This window comes from Lissotriton vulgaris, chromosome 3_1 (genome assembly GCF_964263255.1).
Source record: "Lissotriton vulgaris chromosome 3_1, aLisVul1.2, whole genome shotgun sequence".
In the NCBI taxonomy this organism is placed as follows: Eukaryota; Metazoa; Chordata; class Amphibia; order Caudata; family Salamandridae; genus Lissotriton; species Lissotriton vulgaris.
The window spans coordinates 939,336,592-939,356,741 of NC_141689.1; the positions used below are offsets into that span (position 1 = coordinate 939,336,592).

General features: G+C 49.5%; 1 protein-coding gene across 1 annotated transcript in view; it reads right to left on the reverse strand.

The window, feature by feature from the left end:
• The window catches only part of CARNMT1 (carnosine N-methyltransferase 1), a 197,872-nt gene that overhangs the window by 79,253 nt on the left and 98,469 nt on the right, over window positions 1-20,150 (reverse strand). Inside the window, exon 5 of the mRNA XM_086961282.1 lies at window positions 12,222-12,400. Coding sequence (XP_086817408.1) covers window positions 12,222-12,400 — 179 coding nt within the window. The remainder of the gene's footprint in view (window positions 1-12,221; window positions 12,401-20,150) is intronic.

A 20,150-nucleotide genomic window follows, 5' to 3' on the forward strand; every position in this document is an offset into this window, starting at 1 on the left:
CAATTACTGATTTAGAAATGGGGTTGCCTTTATGTGGTGGAGAGAAAGCTACAAAAAGTTGCTTCATTTTGCAAAAGGATTTGGTCCTATCGATGTAATAGAGAAGAGCTCTTTTGACATCTAGTGTGTGTAGAGCTCTCTCTGCTACAGAGTCTGGGTTTTGAAAAAACACTGGTAAATCTACAGATTGGTGTAGATGAAAAGGAGTAATTACTTTAGGAAGGAATTTAAGAGTAGTCCCAAGAACCACTTTGTTACGGTGTAATTGTAAAAATGGTTCTTGTATAGTGAAAGGTTGAATCTCACTAATTAACTCTCCTAAGAGAGGTAATAGCAATGAGGAAAGCTGTTTTCCATGTGAGAAATTGCAGTTCACATTTATATAAAGGTTCAAAAGAGGGCCCCATGAGCCTGGTAAGAACAATGTTTAGGTTCCACACTGGAGAGGGTGGTAACCTAGGAGGAATAATTCTTTTTAATCCTTCCATAAAAGCTTTTATTGCTGGTACTCTAAACAACGACATATGTTATCTGTTTTGTAGACATGCCGCAATGGCTGCAAGATGTAAACATATAGATGAATATGCCAGGTTACATCTCTGTAAATGGAGAAGGTAACAGGTAATATTTTGGCTGGAAGTATCTAAAGGATCAATTTGATTATTAGTGCAGTAAATGGCAATTTTTTTCCATTTAGCAGCACAGCAAGCTCTAGTAGTGGGTCTTCTGGCTTCTTTAATGATATTCATACAGTGTGGTGGCAGGTTAAGGTAACCAAACTCTAAGACTTCAGGAGCCAGATCGCCAGATTCAGTTGACCTGGATCTGGATGCCGGATGTCTCCATGGTTCTGCGTTAGCATGGATGGTGTCAGAGACAGTTTTTGGTGTGGAACTAGAGAGAGTTCCAGCAGTATGGTGAACCATGGTTGGCGTGCCCATGTGCGAGCTACCAGGATTAGTTTGAGAGACTGTTGTCTGAGCTTGCTTACTATTAGTGGTATTGGCGGAAAAGCGTACACAAATCTGCCTGACCAGTTCATCCATATCGCATTGCCCTTGGACAGCAAGTGTGGAAACCTGGCGGCGAAGGTTGTGCATTTTGCGTTTTCGTGTGAGGCAAACAAGTCTATGTCTGGATGACCCAATTTGTGAAAGAATGGTTGAAGAACTTGCAGATGTAGTTCCCATTCGTGAATCTGTTGTGTCTGTCGACGTAAAAGATCGGCTATTTGATTGTGAACTTCTGGAAGGTGTTCTGCAAGCAGATATATGTTTTGTGGAATGGCCCATCTCCAAATGTTTTGTGCGAGCTGGGAAAGCTGCAGGGAATGTGTGCCTCCTTGTTTTTGTAAGTAGTACATGGCTGTCATGTTGTCCGTCCGGATTAAGACAGCTTTGTTCCGTATATGTACTTGGAAAGACTTTAGTGCTAGGAATATAGCCAGCAACTCTAGGTGATTGATGTGAAGCACCTTTTGTTGAGCGGTCCATCTTCCCTGAGTTGTGTGGTGGAGCAGATGTGCTCCCCATCCTGTCAGGGATGCGTCCGTTGTCAGTACTATCTGTGGAACAGGCTCGAGGAACGGCCGCCCTTTGGACAAGTTTTTGGTGTTCCACCACTGCAGAGAGCGATGTGTGCGGCTGCCCACCAACGCCAGGTCTGTCAGTTGTCCTTGAGCCTGATTCCACTGATGTGCTGGACATTCCTGCAATGGGCGCATTTGCAGTCTTGCATATGGTACAATAAAAATGCAAGATGCCATCATGCCTATTAATTGCATGAACACTCTAGCTGGGAGAGAGTGTTGGTTTTGAAACCTTGTAACTAAGGCTTGAAAGCTCTGTATCCTGGCAGGACTGGGATAAGCTAGAGCTGTATTTGTGTTTATGGTAGCCCCTAGGTATTGACGTACATTAGAGGGCTGTAGATGTGACTTGGTGTGGAGAAGTGTGGCTCAGGGGTTAGAGGCGGCAGACCCGGAAGCTGAGATCGGCCCTGGACCAGGGTTCAATTCCCCGCCCCGACGGGGGTTGGGCTCAATAATTCCACGGACTCGATAATTCTCGCTCCGGTGCCTACTCGACTCATGGGTTCACACTCTGCGACTCTGGGCAATAGCTTGCTTAATCTCCACAACGGCCCGTCGCGGCGGGATGCCTGGCTTTCACCTTGTGGATACCCTGCCGGGGTATCTCACAGGGGAATACCAGGACGGGTTCCCTAAGCAAGCGCATAGATGCCTGTGATGTGGGCGATTTGCGCTATATAAATACATGTACATTTACATTTACATTTATTGTAAACCCCAAGTTGTGCAGTGTCTGAATCGTTTGAGATGTGTGTTGAACACACTGGTTGAATGACTTGGCTTTTATGAGCCAATCCTCTAAGTATGGGAAGACTTGGATATGTTGTCTTCTGAGATGTGCTGCTACTACTGCTAGGCACTTTGTGAAAACTCGTGGTGCGGTTGTGACCCCAAATGGAAGGACTTTGAATTGATAGTGTTGTCCTTCTAGCACAAACCTGAGATACTTCCTGTGAGAAGGATGTATGGGAATGTGAAAGTAGGCCTCTTTGAGGTCTAGTGTAGTGAGGAAATCGCCTTGTTGCAACAATGGAAGAACTTGCTGTAAAGTGATCATGTGAAAATGATCTGAGTGTATATACAGATTGAGAGGCCTTAAGTCTGCTCCAGTTTGTTTGGAGCCTCCTCTGTAAAAGGAGCGACGAAAGGAGCCTCTTGGTTGAGTGGACTGCAGAGCTCCCATAGATTTTGCAGTATCAGTGTCTTTTTTCATTTTCTCAAGTGCTACGTCTACCTCTGGACCAAACAACTGTTGTTGGTTGAATGGTTGTTTTAAGATGGTTGTTTGCACCTCTTGCTTAAACCCTGAAATACGCATGCCTTCTAAGGAGGACACTAGTGTTTATTGCTCTAGATGCAGAGTCTGCTACATCAAGAGGGCACTTGATTAAGGCATTTGAAATAAGCTTACCCTCTTGTATAAGGTCATTTGCCTGTGCCTTATATTGGTCAGGTAGATGTTGTAAAAGGGTTTCTAACTGGTCATAATGAGGCCTGAAGTATTTTGCGAGGAGGGCTTGTGTGTTAGCTATACGCCATGTATTGCTGGCTTGTGCAGCTATCCTTTTGCCTGAAGCATCTATTATTTTTGATTCCTTATCAAGAGGTGGTGCCTCACCTGATGTCTGTGAATTTGCTCTTTTTCTAGCGTTTGAAATGACTAGGGAATCTAAGGGTAGCTGTCCTTTAATGTAAGCAGGATCCCCAGGAGCGGACCTATACTTTTTTTCTATTCTTGGGTTTATGATCCTGGCTCATACAGGATCTTTAAACACTTCTAGGGCATACTTAATAAGGAGGTACTGGAGAAGAAGGGTGCATAGATGATGTGGCAGAGTCCTTCTTCTTGACAGGCACTGGAGTTGAAGGTGCTGTATCAATCTTCCTCTTTCTGTGTGGCATAGTCCTGTTTTTGGATCTATGTATATCCTTTTTTGCAAAGGATCAGCTCTTCTTGAGAAATCGCTTTCGGCGCCGATTTCTTGGGCTCCGGGCCGGGTTTCTGCTTGTCTTTAGCCTTAGGAGTTGTTGTGTAGTCCTTTGGCGTAGTTTTTCGGCAGCGAAGTTATTGTTTTCGGAGTCAAGGCCAAGTTCGAGGGCTTGGAGGCATCAGAAGTAGGCTTTGTAGGTTTCAGCACTGAAGATTTTGGGCTGGAAGCTATTTGTCGGCTTGGAAGCGTCGGAAACAGGCTTCATTGGTTTCGGTGCCGTCTTGTCTTTAGGAGTCGACGGTTTCTGAGTGTTTTTCGGAACCGGGACTTCTTTTGGTTTTGGTGCAGAGGGAGCTGGTAGTATCGGCACGTGCGGTTTGCTCGGTATGGAGCTACCGGAAGGCTTTAGTATTTTCTTCATAGCCGCGCTCGATGGTGGGGCTTTCGAAGCAATGTCTCGACTGGGCCCCGAAGGTCGAGTTTTGACCTTGGCCTTTGGTTTAGGAGTTGGGGTAGGGGCAGGGGCAGTCGTACTCACACGTTGACCTGATGGTATGAGTCATCGGAGTCATCTGCCTGAGATACGATTTGGAGATCATCGGAATCTTCCTCGGGGACACATGGACCTTCGTCAAACATATCCACCGGTTCCGGAGCTGATATCGAATGGTCTTCTTGGATCGAAAGGACTCACAAGCTGTGCAGGTGATAAACACAGGTTACACACCTCGTGGTCGCTGCGTGGAAATTTTGCTCCACACATGGGCATTTTTTAAATGGCGTCCTTTCCATGAGTTGTAGGCCTCACATGTGAGTAGACCCAACGGCCCGCGTCGACGACCGGAATCAAACTTATGAAGTTGAGTCTATGGATATTGATGTTGAAGTTGTTTTTAGAAAGTTTTGCGCGTTGAAGTACGTGGAAAGTAGATTTCGAACCCAGAGTGGAAAAGTTGCATCCGAACCCAGTGGCGGATAAAAACAATCTAAGGATGGAGCCGATCCCCATGTGCACTATTGTCCCAGGGAGGAGTCGCCGATCTCGTGACTACAAAGACTTCTTCCAAGACGACAACATGCAATCATTCGAGCCCAACACCCGGTGGTGATGCAAAGTGTAGAATCTGCAGCTCATATGCCTCCAAACAGATATTGTGTGATGTAATTTACAATACATCAATTGAAAAGAAAAAATTAAGAACACATTATGCACAATCATATTGCAGGACATGCTTCTTGTGTGCGACTTATGAAAGGTAAGTTTAATCTTAGACAGGCCTAAAGTTTAAAATGCTTGCAAAGGTTTACTTTAAACTGTATTACTTTTGCAAAACAAAGATGAGCTGACTATTAAACTGAGGTGCAGTTGAATAAAAATATTTAACTGTGTCAAACAGCTGGACCTCTTGGCAAACCCAATTCTACGCTGGTTTGTAATTAAGAATTTAATTCAGAGATGCCCATAGGGTGGAACTACAGATGGATGCAAAGTGACAGACTGCTTGAAAAGAGCTCCAATAACTGAAAAATGGGGTTAATGAAAAAGAAAAAAAAAAAAAGGTCAACAGGAAGGGCTACTAAATTGACATTAAAGCTTTAAATGTACAAGGTGCGGGCGTGTCCAAGATGGCGACCTGATCAGACACAGGTCTCCGCGGCTCCCTGCCCCAATCCCTCCTACAGCCCCCAATAGTGGCGCTTCCTCCCCAGACCATCCTGCAAAGCTGACACCGAGATTTGGGACCGACCGCTGCCCCCGGAAAGCTGTCGCGGACCCTGCACGACCTCCGCGGGGGCTCGGAACGGGAGTGACTTCTCAGCAGAGGCTCCTGAAATGGCGGCCGCCCCGGTGCGGTGACCGGCTCGCACACTCCCTACCCTGGCCCCCGATCATCGGAGGGGCTGGCGAGCTGCCTGCGGAGCCTACAGGAGCGGCCCACTGCCTCCGGCCCCAGGTCTGGGACCCACTCGGAGCACTGTTCACAGTCGTCGCGGTCCGGCCGGCGGTGGAGCTGAGGCCGACCGGGCGCCGTGAAAATTGAGGCCCCAGTCTTGGGCCTAGCAGAGCAGTGAAACTGCAGCCCGTGCCACGGCCTGCCAGAATACCCCCGAGGTGAAGAGGCAACACCCACAGCACGACCTGAGCATCGTGTGGCCCATGGGGCAGACTGGCTGGGTGTCCTGAGGCGGGAGACCCTGGCTTGAGGCCTGCAACGTTTGCGCACCCGGAGGGGACGGAGAACGACCTGGGCACACCGGAGTCAGACAAGCTACACCAGACCGGTGAGCGGAGGTGAGGAGAACGGAGGTGGGCCCTACGGAGGAGGTTCGGGGGGCATGCTCGAGCTCCCGGTGCTGGGACCGGCTAGGCCCGAGGACCACGCTGCATCGGAGAGGAGGTGGTGAAACAACGCGCTTCCCTTTGGCGCTGTTGGACTTTGGGCCGAGTCCACATCTTGCCGTCCGCGTAAATAGCTACCCGGGGATCGCCTGGGGACTGGTGCTAACGCGTGTTAGAAGGGGCTTGTCCCGATACACGACCTTGCTTGGCCGCCCCTGCCCGCCCGCTGGTAGTCACCGGGGAGTGGCGGTGAGACGCCGGGGCTCCCTGACGAAGCCACCATTTGACTTGCTGCCCCTTGGCGCTGCGGGGGCCACTGCAGCATTACTGAGCCCCGAGTCCCGGGAGCCCCACAAAAGACTGACCAAGCAGGGAGAGGCGGAGTGTGGACCATCATCGACGCGGCAACCAGCCACCTTGTTCTCCATCAGGGACCCCCGCCGCAGTTGTGAAGGCGCCATCCTCCACACAGCACACATCGCATTTACCCTCTGGACTGCCGGGCCTCTGCACTTACATTCGCTCCCTGAGGTCTGCCGGGAGGAACCGTTCCGACACAACATGGCGGGCCTTAGAGGGAAAAAACTGACCCAGACACTCCCAGAGATGTTGGCAAAATCCCAACACAAGCCCGGCAAGGAACCACCCTCTCCTGAGACCGCTAAAACGCAGCCGGAACCATCCGGGGACCAGGTGCCCATCACCAGGTCCTTTCTGGAGACACTGTTCAACTCCCTCAGAGACGATTTCAAGTCCTTGAAGCAGGAGGTGGCGGGAGAGGTCCGAGAGCTCAGGCGAGACGTGGAGGGTCTTGGAGAACGAGTAGTCGCCATCGAGGAGGCCGACCAGACAAGAAGCAGCGAAATCGAACAGCTCCAACAGGAGGTCCTGAGACTCACAGACCAACAACTGGACCTCCAAGCCCACGCAGAAGACCTTGAAAACCGCCCGTCGCAACAACATACGTGTCCGGGGGGTCCCTCAGAAAGCAGAAGGAATGGATGTCACTAGCTACCTGCAAGACCTTTTCCGAAGTATCCTGGGTGGACTTTGTCGTCCGCATCGACCGGGCACACAGAGTTGGGCTTGCTAGACGTGCTTCCGCCCAACCGCCGGACATCTTAGCCTTTCTCCCTGATTCCCCGTTAAAAGAGAGGATCCTTCGGGAGGCCAGACGAACACAACCTCTTCAATTCCAGGGCCACCCTGTTGCCTTATACAGGACCTCTCGGCCATCACGCTACAGAAACGAAAAGCTTTCAAAGTCGCGACAGACTTTCTGCGACAGCAAGAAATTCCATATTCATGGGGCCACCCGTTCAGGTTGATATTTAAATTGAATGGGACCCTTCACCAAATGCGCTCCCTCAAAGACACTTGCGTTCTTCTGGGACTTGATTTGGAAGAAGACACCATCAATGAGAGCGTCGCAAGGGCCAACCAGAGGAGGCTGGCAAACAGTGGGCCGTAGACGATGCCCGTCGCAAAGCTTGAAACCCGAGGCCCACATCATAACACAGGAGAGAGCGACGGCAGTGGCAGAAGTAGCCAGAGAGACATCACCCTCTAAATGATTTTTACGCTTGATGGGGAGATTGATCATAGCATGTACCATGCTCATGGGCTAGGGGGGGAGCCGGGCGGGGGGCCGCGAGGGCTGCCATTGGACATGACCCTTGTAAGTAACTTTACCACAGCCCTGTGTGGACTGACAGGACTGGGACTATACCTTTTTCTGGTTTGGGGTTTGGGGTTGGGGAATGGGCAGGGGGGGGGGGGGATGGGGGAGTTGCATATTCAGGTCTGAGGATTCGGGTCTTGACCTGGAGAAACCGGTTGGGGAGTTGGGGCTTTGGGGGATGGGGGACGGGAGGGGAGGGGAGGGGTCGAGGTTGAGATGGGGGGTTGGGGGTGGGACCCAGTGTGCCAGGGGGTTTTGCGAATATGGAGTGCTCGTCGAGTCGACCTCGGCTCCAACAATGGGATCACATGTACACAGTCCATGAAACGTTTGATCTCCTATGATGGAATCTAATTTGAAAGTATTAACCCTTAACATGAAGGGCTTGAATAACCCTATTAAAAGGAGGGCTGCGATTTCGTACCTGGAGAACTCCGGGGCCGACATATGTTTATTACAGGAAACTCATCTTCTACCCAAGGATTGGCATAGGATGCGCTCACGCGCCTTTCCCCAGCAGTTTTTTTCCTCTCTCCCAACAAAAAAGGCGGGGTGGCCATTTTGGTATCCAAAAGTTTCCGAGGCAGCGTGAGTGACAGGATGGGGGAGATCAAAGGCAGGTTGTTAGCGTACACTTTTTCACTGGGGGGGCCAACGCTTTACGATTGTCTCTTTGTCTCCCTATACGCCCCGAACTCGGGACAGGAAGCCTTTTTAAAGGCGCCATTTCCGAGTCACTTCAGTCCCCTAACTCTCTCTTGCTCATTGGGGGAGACCTCAATCTAGTGATGGACACAAATATAGACAGGTCGGGACATCAGTATGGGGACACCGGCGCCATTACAGCCACCGGTAAATACTGGTTACACGAGAGGGGCCTAGTGGATCTTTGGAGGGCTACACATCCTAACATATCACACTTCACATTTTACTCCCACGTACACCGCACATATGCCAGGTTAGACCACTACTTGGGTTCCTCTGAACTGCTTACCACTCTCAGAGACGTGAACATCGTTCCGGCGGCATTGTCTGATCACGACACGGTGGAATTGATACTTCGGGTCCACAAATCCACCCGCCCCCCCCCGGAACGTGGCGACTGCGGGAAACCCTCTTACAACGGCCTCAAGTCACCAAGCAACTCCACACGTGCCTCGCTGAGTATATGGCTATAAATGACACCCCCAAGACTTCGGTGTCTGCCCTCTGGGGGGCCTTGAAAGCAGTTGCCCGCGGCGAACTTATCGCAATTGCAGCGGCAGAGGCTAAAGTCCGCAAAGCAAAAAGGGACGACCTCACCGCTCGGGTCTCTGAATTAGAGAGGGTCCACATCCGCACTGGTGCCCCGCAGGTCTGGAGACAACGGAAGACCGCCAGAGCCCAACTAGCCAGCCTAGATACAGATCGGGCGGAATTCGCCTCTCTACGCTTCAGTCACTCCTATTACGTTGGGGGAACAAAACGGGCGTTTACTTGCTAGCGCCCTGAAGGCGAAAACCCAACGCTCCAAGATTACCAGCATCACAGAGGACTCCGGCCTTGATGTCACTGGAAAGACCCAGGTTGCGGAAGCGTTCCGGACATTCTATGCCACCCTATATAAAGCAGACTGTCGTCGGAGGATGTCGATACCTACCTGGAATCGACAAAGATCACGGAGCCATCTCAGGCCAACGCCGCTGACCTGGATGCCCCCATCCGCCTGGATGAGGTACTCGCTGCTATCTCGCGCCTTCGCCCTCTCAAATCCCCAGGCCTGACTGCTTCTCAGCTGGATTTTACAAAACCTTCAGCCAGCTCCTGGCTCCTGTTCTCACCCGGCTCTTCAATTCCTTTGAGGGCCCGATCTCCATCCCCCCAGATATGCTTGCAGCCGAGATAGTAGTTCTGCCTAAACCAGGTAAGAAACCCACAAGTTGCTCCGAGTTCCGACCTATATCTTTGCTTAACCTGGACCTGAAACTCTTTACAGGGGTCCTAGCGGCGCGTCTTGGTCCATGTCTGCCCAGAATCTTGGAACCCGACCAATCGGGCTTTGTTCCGAATCGCCAATGCAGCGATAACACTAAACGGATACTTCATTTAATTGAGAAGGCACACTTCCAAAACTCGGACTCTACACTGTTGGCTGTCGGCGCTGAGAAAGCGTTCGACCGGGTTGACTGGACCTACCTCCAACAAGTCTTACGGCGCTATCGGATAGGGGACCGCTTTCAGGCCTGGATTGAGAGCTGATACCACGGCCCTCATGCTCTAGTTCGCCTAGGTGGTCTCCGCTCGGATCCTTTAGAGATCCAGCGTGGCACGAGGCAGGGGTGCCCCCTCTCGCCTCTCCCGTTTGCCCTGTACATAGAGCCCCTTGCACAAAAGATCCGCGACAACACTGCCATTCAAGGCATGACCTTTGGACGAGAACCTCATGTGATTGGCCTCTACGCCGACATCATAGCTGCTCTGGACCGTCCAGACCGCTCCGTCCTGGCAGATTTAGAATTATTCGGAGCGGTCTCTGGCTTCAAAATCAATAGGGGGAAGTCCCTCATCCTGCCTCTGGGCAAAAATGCCCAATCACAGGCGAGCCCACCTGCCTATGGGGGAGGATTAGCGTTGACCGCACAACTCCCATACTTGGGTGTCACTCTTACTCCATCCACGGAGTCTACGTTGACTCAACTACGCGGCACTGTCCTCCAAAATTCGGTCCGATCTCGCACGCTGGTCCAAGCAATCCCTCTCCCTATTAGGCCGGGTTGCGGCGGTAAACATGTCCGCGCTGCCCAAAATTCTGTACATCTTCCAGACCGTTCTGGTGTTCCCTCCAGCGGGCACCATTGCGACTCTACAAGCCGCCTTCCATCATTTTATCTGGGAAGGCAAGCGGGCACTCCTACATAAACTGCTAGCGTACAGAAGCGCGGACGAGAGGGGCCTTGGTATCCCCAACCTTTTACAATACTTCCAAGCCACACAGCTCCGTTACTTGGTGGAATGGTTCAGACCAGAATCCGAGAAGCGATTGTCGTTTCAGGACAGGGCAATGGCCCGAACATCCCTCTAGAAAATTCCGTTCCTTCCCCGGCAGCATCGGCCACGCTATCTCCTACGCTCCCCTATTACTCGTACTGTCATTCACGTCTGGAACGCGGTCGTGGTCAGGAGGGGGCGGACTACTTTCCCCTCACTGCTTACCCCCATCTTGGAGTTCCCACCAGGCAATGCTCCTCATGCATTCCCAAAGTGGCGCGGTGTCAGCTGCCTCTCCACCGGTCACCTCTTCGACTTACGGGGCTTTCTCACACTAGTAGACATAATCCAGGGCTATGACGTTGTCTCTCCCCACTTATCCCAGTACTTCCAACTTAGACACTGGCTCACGCATCCAGACATTGCCCCCCTAGTCGGTAGACCGATGACAACTTTTGAGAAATGGCTGGTGACAAAGGATTCGGACAAACATCTCATCTCAGACCTCTACAAGATGCTCACACACCCCTGCTCCCTCTGGAAAGACAGCAGGTCAGAAGCGATGGAAAAAGGAAATGGGGAGGGCCCTGTCACCCAAAGAATGGAGTTCCGTGTATTATAGAGCCTCTCACACCACTCGCAACACCGCAGGTAAAGAGGCAGCAGTGAAATTAACCATATACTGGCATCTCACCCCAGCCCGGCTCAACAAAGGCAACCCAACACTTAGCGCGTTATGCTGGAGAGGCTGCGGGGAAAGGGGTACCTTGACCCACCTTCTCTGGGGGTGTAGTGAAATCCAGGACTATTGGAAGGTGGTCCTGGATGACATTGACACTACCTTTGATACTGAAGTCCCTAGATTCCTAGCTTATACCATCTTGGGCCTACCTAATGCAATCACCTTTCCCTTAAAAGTCTTTCAGAGGTCGCCAGATGGGGATCGCCATGCAAGCCGGAACACAACACGTTCTGTCCCTCTGGGGCTCAAACGCTAAGCCCACTCACACGGGATGGCTGCATAAAATCTGGTTCACCTTAGGAATGGAAAGTATCCACGCCACGCTCACGCACTCCACAGCTGCCAACCAGAAGGTATGGCTCCCATTGCTTTCCCTCCTGTCCAAAGAATTCAACGAGGTCACATGCCCCAAGTACCTTCGCTTGCTACGACTCCCGGAGACCACATATGACCCCTTGTGATCCTCCGGATGATTGCGATATTTATCACACGAAGACATCCGTGATTGTTTCGCATGTTCAGCACACTGGGTGGGGTGGGGGAGGAGTTTTGGTTTTGGTCTTTGTTTCTACAATATCGTTACCTCATTGCATGTGACAATTGCAGCTCAGGCACTATACCTTTGTTATGTCAACTACAACTAGCCAGCTATCTGATCCATGGTGAATATGTGCTTATTTGTCTTGATTGCCTTTCATGCCCGATACATTTCCTTTGTATGGTACTGCCTGCTATTCTAGAAATCAATAAAAACAAATTTAAATTTAAATGTACAAGGTGTTTTCAGCCGAAGAAGTTTTGACAAAGCATGCAAAGCTGCAAACAATCCAATGCTGAAGAAACAGTGAGAGCATCTGCTTAACTTGTCTGAAAGAACAGAAAGCTGGTGATGATTTTAATATAATAAGTGTCACCTGAATAATGTGATTTGCGCATTTATACAGCAGCTCAAACGTTAGGCTACTTACTACATTCGGAGTAAATCTCTTGAAAATCTCCAGCTGTCATTGAGAAATTAGCATTTGAAGGAAGGCTATGTGGATTTACATCAGGAAAATATACTGGCCTTATTTGATCTGCAGACCTGCGATTGTTGCTGAACTGGTGTATCCATGGATAAAGCTTAAAACCATTGACTTGACAGCATCTGCAAAACAGAAATTGATTCCATGACTTGCCTATTTTTACTCATAGGAATGAGAATAGCTTTCTCTCCATACAGGCACGAGTTCATAAGAAATTTGCTAAAACACGCCAAAAACAAAACATATCAATTTAATAGTGTATACATAAATTTGGCAGTAGCCACTGTAGTCCTGGTTATTTTCAACAAAAACAATAGGTCCAAGGATTTCAGGCCTATATCTGTTCTCACAATTTTTATAGGGACGAGGGAAACATACTCAAAGCTCTGGACCCTATGAGCTTCAAAATTGCAAAGTACCTCAAATATATACACCTATACAAAAGGAACACATACTCATACTTACCTCAAAACACTGTAGTTATTGTTAAGCCACACTTTTCACTAGAAAAAACGGTTAAAGGGGAGAGGGGCTTTGGAAGGGAGGTCTTTTCTCTCATTTTAGCGATCCCTTAGGAAATTTTGCTTGTGCCCACAGCCCAAACCATTGAACAGATTAATACCAAACTTGGCAAGAGTTCAGAACTTCACTCAGAAAGAGTGCTTTTGTGGGTTTGGTGCAAATCCGTTCAGTAGTATTTGTTAGATATAAGCAATTTAAAAAAAGGTGCATAGCGAGCTTGAAAGGTTTATCACTTTTGTAAATTATGGCCATCTGGAACTCACAATTAAAGAAATTAAAAAAAAATAAAGAATTCCGATTTATTGAGGGAGCCTTTTCTCCTGCTGTCCCTTTCGGATGTGTCGACCCAAAGTTGGAACTGCAGAGCAGAGTGAATGGATTGGCTGAATTTCTAAGGTTTTTAAATGCCAATTTCTAACTATGCCTAGGACATGTGCAGCAAGAGGAAGAAAGGCGCAGAAAGAAGCAAGAAAAATGCAAAAAGAGGCAACAGAAGTCCAGAAAGAGGAAGAAAGGTGCAGAAAGAAGGCAGAGATATGCAGAAAGAACCAACAGAGGTACAGAAAGAGGCCTTGTTGCAAAGTTATCCAGTGCCCTGGGCACCCCCTAACTTTTTGCTGACTGGTACTGGTGGAAAATGACTGACTGACCCTGTGCTCTGCCTAACCAGGTCCTGAGCCAGTGCTTTGCTGAAAGACACTTAAAATATAGTGAAAACACCTACATACACTAGGGGACACTATGTGGTGGGGTACCCCTGTGATTGGCATCACCTCTCGTGTAATGCCCTAAGGCAGGGGGATTAAACCTACCTCTAAGTCCCTAGCATATAATAGGGCATGGCAGTTTAGAGGCCAGCAGCCCTTTTCAGCACTTACAAGTGTGCACTGCTGAGTCCGAGGTCAGTTTAAAAGTAGCCCTGTGTGTGCATTAGAGGCAAGAGAGGTGCATAAAGAAGCGAGAAATGCAGAAAGAAGCAAGAAAAGTGCAGAAAGCAGCAAGAAAAGTGCAGAAAGAAACAACAGAGGTGAAGAAAGAGGCAAGAGAAGTTCAGAACGAGGCAGCAGAGGTTTAGAAACAGGCAGAAGAGGTGCAGAAAGAGGGAACAGGGGTGTAGAAAGAGAAGAGGGGTGCGAAAACAAGCAAGAGGGGTGCGGAAACAAGCAAGAGGGGTGCAGAAATTTACAGGAGCAGTGCAGTAAAACAACAGAGGTGCAGAAGGAGGCAAGAGAGGTACAGAAAGATGCAAAGGAAAAGCAGAAACAATCAAAAGAGATGCAGAGAGAGGCAAGAGATGTGCAGAAAGAGAAGAAGGGTACAGAAAGAGGCAAGAGGGATGCAGAAAGAGGCAAATAGGGTGCAGAAAGAGGCAAATAGGGTGCAGAAAGAGGCAAATAGGGTGCAGAAAGAGGCAAGAGGGATGCAGAAAGAAGCAAGAGACGTGCATAACGAACCAAGAGAAGTGCAGGAAAAGGGAAGAAGCGTGCAGAAAGAAGCGAGAGAAGTGCAGAAAGAAGCGAGAGGAGTGCAGAAAGAGGAAACAGCGGTGCCTACAGTCGCAAAAGAGGTAGAGAAAGAACCAACAGACGTGCAGAAAGAGGAAGAAGAGTGCATAAAAAAGGCAAAAGAAGTGCAGAAAGAGGCAAGAGGGGTGCAGAAATTTGCAAGAGAGGAGCAGACAGAGGCAAGAGGTGCACACAGCGGCACGCGGGGTGCAGAAATTTACAAGAGGTGCAGAAAGAAGCAAGAGACGTGCAGAAAGAAGCAACAGGGGTGCAGAAAGAAGCAAGAGAGGTGCGGAAAGAAGGAACAGAGGGGTGCAGAAAGAGGCAAGTGAAGTGCAATAGAGAAGCAACAGAGGTGCAGGAGGCAAGAGCTACAGAAAGAGGGAAGATGAGTGCGAAAAAAGACAAAAAGGGGTGCAGAAAGAATTAAGACCGATGCAGAAGGAGGCAAGAGAAAGGCAGAAAGAGGCAAGAAAGTTGTAGAAAGAGGCAAAAGAGGTGCAGAAACAGGTAAGAGAGGTGCAGAAAGACAAGAGGGGTGCAGAAATTTGTAACAGGTGAAGATACCAGACTAATGCGGAAAAATAAAACGGGTGCAAAAAGAGGCAAGTGAGGTGCAGAAGGAGACGAGATCTGCAGACAGTGGTAAGAGTTGCAAAAACAGGCAAAGGGGGTGCAGAAAGAGGGAAAAGTGTGCAGAAAAGGGCAAGAATGGTGCAGAAAAAGGCAAGAATGCTGCAGAAAAAGGCAAGAAGGGTGTGTAAGAAAGTGTATCTGTATATACTGGACCAAAGTAAGGTACAGTGTGCACAGAGTCCACAGTCCCGAGAGGTATGGCAGAGGCTAAAGTTAGATATAACCTTACTTAAAGCATTTGTTGTGCACAGTCAGCAAATGGTCTCACACACTAGGCCAATTGTTTGTATAAAAATATATAGCTCTTTTATTTTAGAACCAACAATAAGTATCAAAATATGCTTTCTCAGAATGAGTTACTTCAGTTAAATACTTTACAAATAGGCAATAGACTTTTGAATACAATAGCTACAGTTGTTGAAATAGGCAACACAATTCCAAACACAATGTTACATTGAGCTCAATGGGAATTTCTAGTTAAATTCAATTAGTTACTTTATAGATTACTTTCCTGACCACAGGACTGGAACATAGATTCAGTCCTGGGACATCTCCTGTAAACAATTAAGTAAAAGCTGTTTTGGTTACAGTAGTGATTTGTAAGGAATATTATTGTGTTTTAAAAGTTGACACTTGGGAGGAAATTCACTTAGCAGGTAAGTAGTGTTATTGTTAAATGTTCTGGTTCAGTGCTGGGCTGAAAGATACAGCACTGGGATCTCTCCTGATAACAGGTGAGTAAATCGGAATTCGTTGTTTGGCTGATTTTAGATGAATATTTTAAAGTTTCAAAACTCCACACTTGGAAGAATTTCCAAGTGAAACCCATCAATGTTACCCTATGGAAGAAAAGTGAGTTATCGGCTTTTGGGTAAGTACTCGACTGGCAGAGTTAAGGTTCTGGCCATAGACTCAGGAGTTTTCCAAGGTCAGGTAGGGAGAGTTGTTACACCCTCAGCGGCACTGGGGCAGCCGGGTGCAGAGGTAGTTAGGCCCAATGTTAGCCCATGGGCGGCAGGGGGCCTTTGGATGGTGGCTGCTGGCCACGCGGCTGTGAGAGCTGGGCTCCTGGTCACTTGTTCAGGGCAAATGGGGAAGTAGATTAGGACAGAGGTTGCACTTCCAGGGGCACTCAGGCGCCCAGGTGCAGGGTGCTTTTGAGCCGTCGGGCGCTCAATGTTATTCAATGGGAGACTTGGAAGTTGAACAAAGGCTGCAGGCTCAGGTGCGACCACCACTTCGAGAGGTAATTTGGGATCTTGAAGGATAGGTAGACACCCAGGAATTGGGCACAGGGGGGCATGTGGCGCCGGGTGCAGGGGTGTCTTTGAACATCAGGAAATCTTACCCTCAGCTGGTCGCGGTTGGAGGGGGTCCCTTGTTGCGAGGCTGCAGGCGTCATCAGGATCGTCGAGGAGGGTCTTTTGGCACTGGATTCCAGGTCACAGTCGCAGGGGGAACGTCCTTGTGGTCTTTGTCCACTTGGGCACAGGCCGGGCTTGGTGGGTGCAGAGTGTGCTGGATTCGCGGTTCCTGGCTGGCACCAGGGGTGTTGCTGATTGAGCAGAACCACTGCTCATGGGAGTCCCAGTCTTTTAGATGATCAAGGCAGGCAGGTCCTCCGGGGTTTTTGAGGTTGCAGTCCCCACGAGACGCCAGGGTTTAGCAGGAGCAGGTTCAAGGATCAACAGGCCTGTAGGTTCTGGGGCCAAGCCAGTTGGTCTCGTCCTCTGGTTAGCAGGTCTTGTTTCTTGTTCTTCTTCTGGTTTCAAATCGAGATCTGAGGAAGGAAGGTTCAGGGTGCCCCTAAATACTAAATTTAGGGGCATTACAGGTAGGGCAAGGGCAGGGACCAATGGGTCCTGTCCTGGGGTGACTACACCCCCTATTCTGCTCCTCTTCTGTGGGAGGGGCCTAGCTCTGATTGGGCAGGGCTCCCGATCCTCAAGATGGCTGTAGCCCGGAGTTGTGCTTCACCTTGCCTCTCCCACCTGAGGGGTGGAGTTGGCACAGGCTGACACACCCCCTTTCCTCACCTAGGGTTTCCTGCCTGTCTAACCGCCAAAGTGGGGCTCAGAACCAGTGGGGGCCAGTTGCTTAGTACAGCAATTGGCCTGGGGAAGCTAAAAAAAAGCAGCAAATGTCTGGTGGTGGCAGCCTCTATAGCCACTCACTCAGGACACTGGGAGTTGGTTAGGTTTCAGAGGTCACCTCTAAGATACTGGGAGTTGGTTAGGTTTCAGGGGGCACCTCAGATACTGGGAGTTGGTTAGGTTTCAGGGGGCACCTCTAAGATACCCTTTGTAGTGCATTTGGCATTAAATCCAACACTGGCATCAGTGTGAGTTTAATGTGCTGAGAAGTTTGATATCAAGCTTCAGTCTTTAGTGTAGCCATCATGGTGCTATGGAGTTCGTAATGACAACCTCCCAGCACCATATATTCTTAATGGCATAACTGCACTTACAGTGCCCAGGAATGGCCCTGGGTACTGTAGGGGCACAGGGCTTATGCACCTGTACCCGCACCACTGGCAGAGTGCACCCAGCTAGAGGGGGGGGGCTGATGTATGCCAGGGCAGTGTGTTTGCAGCCATGGCACACCGGGATATGTGCCATGTCGACTTTTTAGTTTTTCACCAGGACTCTGACTGCAAAGGCAGTGTGTGTGTCAGGGTACAAGCCCCCTAAGGGTGGCACACTACGTGCTGCAGCCCTTAGGGGGTCTTCTCTGGTCACAATGCCCTGGGCACCTAGGGTACCATTTACCAGGGACTGACATGTGGCCAGAGATGCCAACTGGGTTTTAGTTTCAACACATTTTTAGAGAAGGAACACAGGCCCTGGGCACCTGATAGGCAGGAGCCCAGGGCACACCAGTCAAAGCACATCAGCAATTCAGCAAAAAGTGGGGGCATACCATGCAAGAAATATGGCACTTTCTCGCAGGGTGCAGAAAAAGGCAAGAAGGGTGCAGAAAAAGGCAAGAGGGGTGCAGAAATTTGGAACAGAGGTGCAGAAAGAGGCAAGAAGGGTACAGAAAGAGGCAAGTGAAGTGCGGAATGGAGCACAAGAGGTGCAGAAAGAGGCAAGAAATATGGAAAGAGGCAAGAGGGGTACAAAAAGAGGCAAGGGGGTACAGAAAGTGGAAGAGATGAGCAGAAAGAAGCAAAAGAAGAGCAAGAAAAAGGAAAGCTGCAGAAAGAAGCAACGGAATTGCAGAAAGTGCAAAGAGACGCAGAAAGAATGGGTTGCACACCATTAGTACCAATTTAACACCCACATTTAGCAATAAGTAACAGGTGACCATTCTAGGTTGGCAAAGGGCCTTCCACCACGCTGTAACACTCGACGCTGCATATTTTTGGTAACGTTTGAGCCAGAAACAAGGCTTTTTTTTTGTTCAAATCTGCAGATTAGGCAGCAGATGATGGATTATGTGGCTAATACGGAAAATGTATAATTGTGCAAAAGTTGGTGAGCCAAACAGTCGCATAATACCTTTGACCCTGCTCATACCTCTGACTAGGTCCAGAAGTGCTCCTCAGTGATTCCTTCTTTTTTTTGTCTCATAGAGTTCATAATTTAGCTTCTAGGGAAACGAGGAAGATTAAACCTGAGGTTATCATTCCACAACACAGACTACTATACCACATAATTACTCTCCATAACACATAATCCCACTCTAGGGAAACGAGGAAGATTAAACCGGAGGTTACCAATCCACAACACAGACTACTATTCCACATAATTACTCTTCATAACACATAATCCCACTCTACATAATTCCTATACACTAAATACCACATACTTTTTATCCACATAATTCCACTGCACAACATACCACATAATTGAACTACACACAAGTACAACAACCCCCAAAAAATATCATTAAAAACTTTTAGATTTACAACGCCAATAGCTCGAACTCTTGCAAATGTGAGATTTATTACATTACAAATGCTTCTTTAACTAGTAGTTCTGTTTGCAGAGTGATGGAGATAAGGGGCTGGGCCTCCAACCAGCGCTCAGGAAGTCAGCTGTATAAGACTTAAGGGAGCTACCAGGAAGGCTTCTTGGCCCCCAAAGTCCCTCAGTAGTAAAGTGGACTTCATCCCCCAACCAGTACTGTGCCAGGAGGCACGTTTGCAGAGTGGTGGAGAAAGGAGGGGGAGGGGAGGTGAAGTCCCCTTGTCTCCTGAGGGTCCCTGGGGGCCAGCTATCCCTCCAGTAAGCCCCACACAGCTGAATTGCTGAGAGTGGTCCGAGGCCACGCCCCCTTTTTTCACCACTCTGCAAACGCGCCGCCTGGCACACTGCTGCTTGGCGGATGAAGTCCACTTCAGTCCTGAGGTCCTCAGGACACAAGGGGACCTCATCACCCCATCACCAGTGCACCAAGAGGTGTGTTTGCAGAGTGGTGTAAAAAGGGGCTTGGCCTCGGACCATCTCTTAGCAATCTTAATGTGTGTGGCTTACTGGAGGTTCTTGGTGGTCTAGTTGGCCCCCCAAGGACCCTTATTTTTGAAGGAGACTTAATCCGCCAATTCAGAACGCGTCTGGAGGCGGGTTTGCTTAGTGGTGTAGGGAGGGGGCGGGGCCTCCGGCGAGATGCTGGCTTCCTGAGGCCAGTTATGTGGGGGGGGGGGGGGGGGGGGAGAGAGAGAGAGAGAGAGAGAGAGAGAGAGAGAGAGAGAGAGAGAGAGAGAGAGAGAGAGAGAGAGAGAGAGAGAGAGAGAGAGAGAGAGAGAGAGAGAGAGAGAGAGAGACCCCCCTTCTGGTCCGGGGACTGCTGGGCGGTGGGGCTTCCCCCACGGTCCCAGTCACAATGTTAGCAGTGTTGCCGCGCATGGCTCCCGCCCGGTCATTGCAAACTGCAATGTTTGGGGGTGGGCATCCCGGGACATTGCTGGAGCCGCCCCTGGGGGGGGTGGCGGTGCCTAGGGCCATCGAGACCCCCTACCCATTAATTAAAAATTCCAGTGGAGGTGGCGGTCCCTGGGTTTTGAAGGGGGCTTGCAAGGCCCCCCACCTCAAATATATTAAAGGCCGGGCAGAGGTCTCGCCTACACACCGTGCATGTGCTGGTTTGGAGTGTCTCTTGAAATCACTCCGGGCTTTTGTGGAAACTCGTGCATGTTTTGCAAGGTTTCCAATCAGTACTCATGCATGTATGGTGTTTACCTTACGGGAGCGAGCAGCAGCGCCAT